The sequence below is a fragment of the Eufriesea mexicana genome, unplaced genomic scaffold (genome assembly GCF_001483705.2).
Source record: "Eufriesea mexicana isolate 0111107269 unplaced genomic scaffold, ASM148370v2 scaffold5394, whole genome shotgun sequence".
In the NCBI taxonomy this organism is placed as follows: Eukaryota; Metazoa; Arthropoda; class Insecta; order Hymenoptera; family Apidae; genus Eufriesea; species Eufriesea mexicana.
Window position 1 is genome coordinate 665,268 of NW_016913324.1, and position 10,160 is coordinate 675,427.

A 10,160-nucleotide genomic window follows, 5' to 3' on the forward strand; every position below is an offset into this window, starting at 1 on the left:
CACGACGCTATCCGAAATCTGTGACGAGATAGGAAATAGCTGTCAATTGACGGTAACTCGTGCACGCCGCATTTCTGTCCCCGGGTTCGCTACTTTGTGTCAACTCTTCGCACTCGAGAGGCGACTCTCGGTCGCCATTTGTCAAAATTGTAACAATCCGTCTATGGTACTTTGAAGTTAACAGTGATTTAATTAACCGTGAACCGCGAAATTTAATTTTAGTGACAACGGATCAAGTATGGACGAAAAGTCACCAATGACAATTCCGATTCAAAATACCCGCGTTCGACTGCGTTTTTCCAAATGAAACTCGCAGCGATTCTTGATGTAAAGCTTCGAATAAAGAGTGAGATAACTGGACCAGTTGGCTAGCTTCCTCGTTAGCCCGATAATCGGCGAGCGCGGGCTAGACTCTGTCAAAACGCATGGCTGCCAGGATCTCCGTCGTTTTCCGCGAAGAGTTTGCGAAAAAGAGGGAAACACGGTGGAAATAATAGAGCGGCGAGAAAGGAGACAGGAAATATGAAAATCAATCCCCGATACGCGAGCATTGTTCGTTCCATTTGTTGATCAGGCGCGGCTGGTTAATCGTCGCGAGATAAACCCGCCTTTTTACCCTGGCCACGAAGAGTGGAGCGCGCGAACACACAATCATCGATCTCCGGCGCGGACTTTGTACGGTTCGATGTCTGAACAGCGAGTTGTGTATCGCGGCCGTGGTGGAAAAATGAAAATCACGAGCGGCTGCATCGCGGCTAAAAGCTGCCACGCCGAGGCTTCTGGCCTGCTCCGCCAGTCGGAACGCGGTTATTTAAATATAGCCGCGGATTTTCTTTTCCGCCAGCGAGCAGAGTCGCCTCCGTGCTCGCGTCTGCTCGCCATCGATCTGTCCTTGCGTTCCTCGTCCTCCGCTCGGCAGCATTTTGGGCCAGCCGTTGCGTAAGCCGCGCTGTCAACGACGCCGACACGAGCAGGAGGATCGTCATCCGCGGAGACCGCGATGTCGCGCGACGCCGATGACGCACGATGTCTTCGTACCTCTGTCTGACAGCCTTGAACTTCGACTCGGAGCGTGTCATTGTCCGAATTGAATTATTTCCCGGCTACAATTCGCCATCGTGTGCCAAGGTGTCAATCCTTTGTTCACCGACTCGTTTTCATTTCTCTCACGGACGGGTTTCAGTCGAGCTTAAAACGTCGCAGGCAGGCTTTCGATCGTCCACTCTGCTAGGTTTCCTCTCCTTGCTCGTCACTTGGCACGTCTGTAAACGTTACGGCACGATAGGGTGAGGTGACGTGAAATTATTCGATTCAGAGTCACGAGGGCTTGGCGCGTTAAAAATACCCGATTCGCACGATCAACTTTCGCACGATAGAGCGCGAGTACCTCGGGAAATGCTATCACCGCGGTTATGCTCACGCATCCGGCGGTTGCAGTGACACCAGGTCTCCCTAGAGGAAAGAGAACCATCTGCTTTCGTGTATAGACGAGAGAGGGTCGTCTGCCACGTGTTCGCGAAGTAACGAGAATTTCGACGAAAGCCACTTCAGCTTTGCCATTTCACCCATGCATCGTTTCATCCGGGAATGGTCGTACCCGAGTTCTATGTTGTACTGACGTTGTCGGTCGTTTCCAGGTAACAATGCAGGAGGAAGATCGTCAGCGGTGACAGGTTCGGTTCAAAGGAGCACCGTCACGTCGAGCAACCGCGCGCACTCCGCGTCTAGAAGAATCAGCCATCAGCAGCGTCAGCAGCAGCAGCAGCAGCAGCAGCAACAGCAGCAGCAGCAACAGCAGCAGCAGCAGCAACAGCAGCAGCAGCAAACACAGTCACAGCAACAACCACAGCCTAGGATACCTTTGGGATCCTTACGAAACTCGGATGAGCACGGGTCGAGGGCCAACTCGGCACAGGAGAGTTGCGATAACTCGAACGATTCTGGCCTCGGCTTCGAGGAACGTCAGCAACACCTCACGAACGCAAACGTTAGTGAAATGCACCTGTACGATAGGGTCGGATAGGTTTGAGACCACCCTCGTCGTCGTAACTCGTCGAAAGGAACAATGGTCGCGATATAGGCAGCTCTCGACGATGGGCCGATGTCGACGTTGAACCCTTTGAACCATGTACACATCCACGTAGAAACTCGTACCGATAAAGTAACGAAGAAAGATCGAGCATTGCCGGCGAAAGATTTAATCGTTCATTGATGCGGAAAGGGATTAAGACGAGCTAACCGTCGGCCACTTGAAATTTTGTGTACACGACATTCTGCGTGTTGTTGAACTTTGAATGAAGTGCGAAACGAGAGTGGAATTATCGTAAATAGTGTGTTGATTGTATCATTCACGGTTTTGTGTTAAATCGGTCCGGCATCGACGCCTGGGCAGACTAGTATATTTTGGGAATCGCGGAACACGAAAACAATGGTTAAAAAAAGACGAAGGAGTCGGTAATGGACGATGCTTTAATTCCCATCGGGACTTGGTAGTTGCAACGAAGCGGATAGGGTGATCTCAAACTTGGAATGGCCGACGAACGCGGTTAGACCTTGTGTACGCGTCTGGCAAGCTATTGTAACTCGAAATGAAACGCAATGCTATGTAAATCGGCGGATTGTGGAAGCAGATACAAGTGGAAACAGAGTCTGTCATACACCGTCGAATATTTCTAGTAGTAAAAAGAGATGCGCGTTTATCGCGTGTTAACGTTTTGTTTATATATCGCTGCGGGTTATCGTGAGCGTGACAAAAGCGAGCGGCAGAAGCAACGACTACGGTGTTATCGACGATTATCGTCGCGAAATTGCGTTACATTTGCGCCGTTGTCGAGCCACATATATTGTTGCTCTAGCCTGCGAATTTTCCCGACTGTCGTGCGTTTCATGGGAAAACCTGGCGGGGCAGAGGGGAAGAGCTTTGAGTTCCATCCGGTGGCGTAACGCGGAGTCGCGAAGGTGGAGGAAGAAGATCTCGAACTGGCGACTCTGTTGTCTCGACATTATTTTTATCCCGTGCGTGTGCAACACGCGCCGATCCAGTCAACGTCCTACTAAAAGAAATATTGTGAAACTATCGGAAACGTGCAGCGGTATCTGCGAAGATACCCGAAAGAAATCGCTTTTCTTCTTTTTGTCTTTCCCCGTCCTCCTCTTCGTTTTCGCCGCTTTTATCCTCGCTTCACCCGGGTTTTATCGCGTTGCACAAACACGCGTGTTCCGCGGCGAGTAGAGAGCTTTGATTGATATCGATACATGCAATGATAACTTATTCTCGGCCTGCCTGTTGCGTAACAACGCGATATATGGATAACGAAGCACGGCCACGTTTGCGTACGTTACTAGGCTATAAGCAAGGCTCGCGCGGATTAAGCGTTTTAACAATGCGCCGCTTACAACGCGGCCGCGATATAGTCCCGGATAATTGAGTAAATATTACGAGTCGGTTTAGCGGTTGATATTGACCCAAAGTAAGAGCGGCCGATTTCAGATACCGGATTGAACCGCGTACGATAGCCACTTTCGATCGTTAAGCCTACCTAGCGTAATAAAACCGGACGAAACGGGCGAGGCGAGGAAGATATCTATACCATTAACGTACCATTAACGCAGTTGCGCGATTCGGACCCTTTTATAGCACTGTCCACGTGTACGCCACGTTGCTCGCGTGCCCTCTACATCAACGAGACATCCTGCTCGTTCCAAAGCCGTAGAACCCAACATCGAGAAGCTTGCCAAGCACCCCGTCATCGTCTTACCCTCGTCCTCTACCCTATTCCCGCCGTCGAAATGGCCGCCACGTCGAGCCCCGAAAACGTTTCCCAAGAGGGCTCTCTGCCTCTTGGTGCCACGATCGAAGCCCGTGAAGCTCTTCCCCTTCTGAAGTGACGCCACTCGCTAACGTGCACGTGCAAGCGAAATCTAATGCGATCACGCGTAGCTGCCAGCACGGGTCGGTTGTCGTTGATTCGACGGCGACACTGACCGGTCTCTAACGGTAGTTGAACCCGGTCGATCAGCAGTTTGATTCGTTAAATTGACCGGGCCGGGTAGATTGCACGCACGCATACGCATGCCACTACATCAATCCGTTCTGTTGCTTAACAGGCTTGGAACGGCGCCGGCGAGGAGGACTCGAAGAGGAGGAAGATGGACATCAAGCTCGAGTCCGAGGACGCGAACTTCGCTTTTCCCGAGGTTGCACACGCGACCAGCACCGATAGCAAGACAGCCAGCAGAGGCACGTCGAACGGAATAGGCGGATTGGCCACGATCTCCGGGAACAGGACAGGAAATGGAAGCTCGGGGCGGGTGGTCGAGGTCTCGAGATCTCGTCCAGGCTTGGGTGTCTTGGCAAAGAGAACGTCGGCTACTCAGCAGGGTCCAGTCACCCTAACCTCTCAACTGTGTACGTGCATGACACGCGTTTGCTACCGTTCTTTTCCCCCTCGTCTTCCATCGGTAGGATTCGATGAGTCCCTGTGGCATGATCTCTGTCGTTAACCCTTTTCGTTTTATCGAAACGTCGAAACGATGCGGTATATGGGTTTATCGATCTCTCGTCGAGAGAGCAAACTGCTGCTGCTCTTTCGGCAGACGGGTTTGAAAATTTATTGCCGTTGATATTGCGGTTTTTTGGTGGAGATAATACCAGTCGCGAGGTCTGCGCGAGGTCACGAGACAGAGATAACGCAGCTCTCGTCGTCGTCGGCCACAGATGTTCTTGAATTTCTCGAGAAAGAAGAATTTACGAGGGAATTTTGGGGGGACAGGGCCGTCGTCAAAGCGATCAGTGCGCGCCGTCTCGTGTTTATATTGTCGGGCGCGTGTTAATTGTAATTTTTAGCGGAGACGCGAGTTCGCGTTCTTAGATAAATTACCGTGGAGTAATTCGCGCGTGGAGATTCATGCTTGTTTGCATGTGGATCTGACCGATAGAGAGAGAGAGTGAGAGAGTGAGAAAGGGAAAGAAGGGGAAAGAAAGAGGAAGAAAGTGGGAGATTGGCGACGACAAATTTTGTGGTTGATCTTAGAGGATGATGTAAATCGATAACCTTCGGCTCGCACACTATCGGCCATATTGTTGCTCGCTTGTTTGACCAACGACTAGTTTGATAAAGTCTATTTCCGGCGAAATTTTTCACCTCTCGTCACACTTTTACCGCAACGATACGCTATCTCCGTTGTTCAGGCACCATTTTGTACCCGGTTAAAATAAATCGTCGATACTCTTTCGTTGATATCAAAATACGATATCGAATGTAGGTCAAACGAAAGTTTATGTAACTTCTACACATTGTTTCCCCTCTCTTATTAAATTGAGAGCTCGACCCTTCTTTTCTCTCGCGCTGGCTCCTCGTTGCTACGCGTCTGCTCCATTCCTTCAGTTGGATGAAATATAATTATAACAGCGCTATCCGCGAATGGCGCGCGTTACACAATTCTATCTCTTCAGTTCGAGAAATCAGCGAACTTTTATGACGAGCAATCGTATTTATTGATACGCATTTTTCTCGACATCATTCACCGTTTCTATATCCTGATAACTGTACCAGAGAAAGATAGCGAGACACTTTGATGCGTGAAATTCGAGCTCGGACGAGCTTGCTAGATTCCAAGTCCAATGCGTACGTTTTAATGTAGTCTCTTCGTACAACTTGCAGGTAGTGCTTCCGCGGATGGAAAGGTGCAATTGCAAATTATCTGTCAACCCGAGCAGCAGCACAGAGCTCGTTACCAAACGGAAGGCTCGAGAGGAGCGGTAAAGGATCGGACAGGAAATGGATTCCCGATCGTACGACTGGTCGGTTACGACAAACCGACTACTCTTCAAGTTTTCATCGGCACGGACCTCGGTCGTGTCGCGCCTCACATGTTTTATCAAGCCTGCCGTGTTAGCGGCAAGAACTCGACGCCGTGCATCGAACGCAAAATCGATGGCACCATCGTGATCGAGGTCGATATGGATCCAACGAAAGACATGATGGTCACGTGCGACTGCGTCGGTATTCTGAAGGAACGGAACGTCGACGTGGAGCACAGATTCCCCCAGGAAGCCGGAGTCCTTCAGGGACGCAGTAAAAAGAAGTCCACTCGTTGTCGCATGGTTTTCCGGACGATGATCACTCATCCGGACGGGACAACGGAAACTTTGCAAGTTTGTTCCCAACAGATAGTTTGCAGTAAATATCACAATCGTATTCTTGCATTTTTTAATTCAGAATTAACGATATTACGATTATATTTCATCGATCTGACCGATTACTTGCAGCTCAACCACCGGGCATACCGGAGATCTGCAAGAAATCACTCACGTCGTGTCCATGCACCGGAGGTTTAGAATTATTTATACTTGGAAAGAACTTTCTGAAAGATACTCGCGTAGTGTTTCAACTAGACAACGATGATCTATCGAGCAGCTTGGAACCGCACTGGGAATGCGCGGTTCTACCTGACAAGGAGTTTCTTCAACAAACGCATCTGGTTTGCGTCGTACCTGCGTACAGGCGGCAAGATCTGGCACCCTCGGAAACGGTTAGCGTAAAATTGTACGCGCTATCGTCTGGAAAAACGAGCGAACCCCACACATTTTTGTATACTGCTGTGTCTACGCCCCCTGAGCCATCGGTGGGAAAGGTCGAGCCGATAACTCCACCTTTATCCACCACCAACGGCGAAACTGCGTTAGCAACGTCTCCTACAGCGGTGTCTTTGACTACAGGTGTATCATCGAGCAGTAAGTAAATCTTTTATCTTCGAACGCGAGATAATACTGTAGACTACTCGAAATAATGCATTTATACGACTAAAAGGGCAAAGGGAAAGTACTCGAATGAAGATAGTATAAGTAGTAAATGATGCTAGACGTTTATACGACGTTGTGATTTTTGCAGCTTTGATTACACAAGGAGCCGCAGGAACGCCGAACTTCTTGACGACTATACAGCCACAACAGTCAACGTCCCAAACAGCAGAAACTCTTAAGAGCGATCCGAGTCCACCACCGGTGACGGCATCCTCTCAGGTGACACCAGTCATGATGTGGGCTGCTCAGAGCCCTAATTGCCAAAATTCACCACCTGACGTGATGATGCCACCACCTGCTTTGGTAGCGAATCCGCTCATAAATCGCAGATCGTCTTCGAATCTTCAATTAATCTTACCAGATAATTTGAAGACAGAGGTTCTAGATGAGAACAGTGAAAATAGCATGATTAGCGAAAATAGTATGCAAAGCATACCAACACCGACTGCGAATGGTTCGTCGGGCACCAGTCCGTTGCAACAGCTCGTGAGCGAGAACTCAAGGGAGACACCTCAGGCTAATATAATCAGATCGGTGCCTGTAGCAGCGAACAGTTCGCCTGTGCAGGAAGCAGTCAATCTTCTCGGTGTGGTAGATCTAATGCGAAACCAGCATCCATTGTCCATGGTATCGACACACCAAAACACCTTCGGAGGTATGCACGAACCATCTCAAGTCAAAGTTCTAAGTCCTCATCATATCAACAAAGAAACTAACTCGATGTTGCCAGCAGAAGGTAGTCCTAACGGAAGTCTTCAGGGTGGTGGCGTTGTTGATCTTCGTATGAAACATCACCAGTCGGAGTTCGGCACACTGTCAAATTTTACCGCCCCGACAAATGGACAACTGCCTGCACAGAGTGGTCATAGCGTAGAAAAATACCTTAACCATATCGAATCTAACGTCAAAGAGGCTGAAAATCAAGAGAATGGATTTGTAGGTACTATACAACAACGAGCTTCCATTATTACTACAGGACGGCCGCCTCAACAAGGACAAGCTTCCAATATTTTAGCTTCTCCCCCTCAAGGCGTCAAGTTAGATACTCTCGTTAACTCTGGCGCTGAATCTCATCAGTTGGTTTCGCCACTACGTACCGTGAATCCCAATAACAATACCATAATGAGTCATGTTTCCGCAGTCACTGATCACGAAACGATCTCGAGCCCCCAACAAAATAGAACTAGCCCGCCTATTCCGGTCAAGACCATTCTCGAAGCGTTGATGCCTCCTCAAACCGTGCCGCCATTGCCGGGAAACGGTGCAACGTCCGTTTCATCGCCCACATCGGTCGTCCCAGAGCAGGCAAATGGCGACAGTTTACTCACTACTATCAATGCTGCGCTTTTGCCGCCGATGCAAGAGTCTCCCGTGACTGCGACCGGTACGTCCAATACGACTGTTGGTGTATCACCTCATAATCCATTACAAGTTACGAATGAGAGTATATCGACAGCGGCGGAGCATATTCCTCAGATACCGGGCCTTATACAGCCAGATGTCGTAGCAATGCAACAAGCGCAACAAGTGGAACAAGTTGTCGCGCAAGCACAACAGCAAGTTGAACAGGTTGTTGCTCAGGCGCAACAGCAAGCGGTACAAGCTGTACAGCAAGCGCAACAGCAGGTTGTTCAACATGTGGTACAGCATGCGCAAGTTGTCCAGCAGGCTGTACAACAGGCACAAGCGGTACAACAAGTTCAAGCTGTACCGGCTGTTCAACAGGCTGTACAGCAAGCTACGCAGGAAGTGGTGCAGCAAGCAGTGCAGCAAGCTACACAGGAAGTGGTGCAACAAGTTCAAGCGGTTCAACAGGCAGTGCAGCAAGCTCAAGCTGCTCAAGCGATGCAACAGGCAGTGCAACAAGATATCGGTTCTATGTTGAATCAGCCAGCAGGTTTTGTTGCTGAAGCTAGTTCTGCTTTAGCGAGTGGAGCAGCTCAGGAACCATCGCAGCAGAGGTTAACTAACGCTGCGGAACAAGCGATTAATAATGTAATTACTAATGCTACTCAGGATATTATTAATAATCGACCCATTACTACAACAACCGCGCATGCCATAATAGCAACGAAAAATATATTAAATAGTGTAGCTACGCAAAGTGCGCAATTAATGAACAGTGCTATGGAGGGAATTTTACCTAAATCTCCTTCTGGCCAGAATAATATCGTTGAACAGGTGGCGAGCAAGTCACCACCGGTTGCCTTACCTGTGACACCCAATAGACAAAATGTAAACCCACCTATAACAAATACGGCAAACAGTGCAAATGGTACAACGGTTAGAAAGCAGGAAGACGGTATGTTGCCTCAAGAGCTTACCTCGATGTCGGAGCATGATCTGTTGAGCTACATAAATCCGAGCTGCTTCGATCCTCAAAACGGTTTTCTTATGTAGTACTGCCGTATTCTTGTCATTAAAATATAATTTTGTATTCGATCTACTTTCGAATACAGAGAGCGAGCGAGAGAGAGAGAGAGAAAGAGAGGGAGAGAGAGAGAGCGTGAACGAACGAACGAACGAACGAACGATCGAGAATAATTAATTCCAACCAGTTGAGTATGAGAGATATAGTCTTGGCTCGGTACGAGTTATATATTTGTGCCACATTGTCGTTTCAGACTTTGTATGTGATAGATATGAAATCCGTTTTTATATAATGAAAATGGACGAAGTTAGCACCACCTTTGTAACAATTGAAATCTTTTATCGTGTTAAGTAAGACGGGCGCATGAGAGCGCGACAATTAGGGTTTTCTTTATCTTCCTTTTTCTACGAGTTGTCGAATGTGATAATTCATTTTATTTATCTCCATCAAAAGTCTCTTGCGCATCCAGGTGCCTTTTCCCTATTGTAAAGTATCTGAGATTGATCTTTCTCGTTGCAGAAAAGGAGCATCGTAAATACGATACGCGTGTATATGTATTGTAATAATCAACACTGTACTGACCCCACTCAACTCTAAGTGGAGCCACGGGAATTGAGTGTAGTAAAAAGTTACGTTTTTCACAGTACCTTGAAGTAGAATCCTATGAGAGTTCATTAATACATTAATGCATCTTTTTTCTTGACTTGATTTCATTCTAACAAATGAATCATCTTGTTGTTTGATGTCGTTTCTATTATATATGTTTTTAAGTATAATATATTTCATATGTTGTTTAATAATTAAATTTTTTTGTTGATAATTAATACCAATTAATAGAATATTATGTGATGGCGTTGATGATGTTATCGATAATTGCTAGACAAATACAAAACGACAGAGAGATTATATTATATGTATGTACGAAGAATAATTATTATAGAAATATATATCATTGAGATTTATATATATATATATGTATATATA

The 10,160-nt window shown here is 47.7% G+C and overlaps 1 protein-coding gene across 6 annotated transcripts in view; it reads left to right on the forward strand.

The window, feature by feature from the left end:
* Nucleotides 1-9,834, forward strand: part of NFAT (nuclear factor of activated T cells 3) — a 50,851-nt gene extending 41,017 nt beyond the window's left edge. For 3 of the 6 annotated variants that reach the window (XM_017906448.1, XM_017906446.1, XM_017906447.1), the window contains 5 exons: nt 1,638-1,987; nt 4,108-4,408; nt 5,664-6,182; nt 6,272-6,736; nt 6,894-9,834. In XM_017906448.1, the coding sequence (XP_017761937.1) occupies nt 1,638-1,987; nt 4,108-4,408; nt 5,664-6,182; nt 6,272-6,736; nt 6,894-9,205 (3,947 nt within the window). In that variant the 3' untranslated portion in view covers nt 9,206-9,834. The remainder of the gene's footprint in view (nt 1-1,637; nt 1,988-4,107; nt 4,409-5,663; nt 6,183-6,271; nt 6,737-6,893) is intronic. The other 3 variants (XM_017906449.1, XM_017906450.1, XM_017906451.1) reach the window with 3 other exon arrangements.
* Nucleotides 9,835-10,160: the final 326 nt, after the last annotated feature.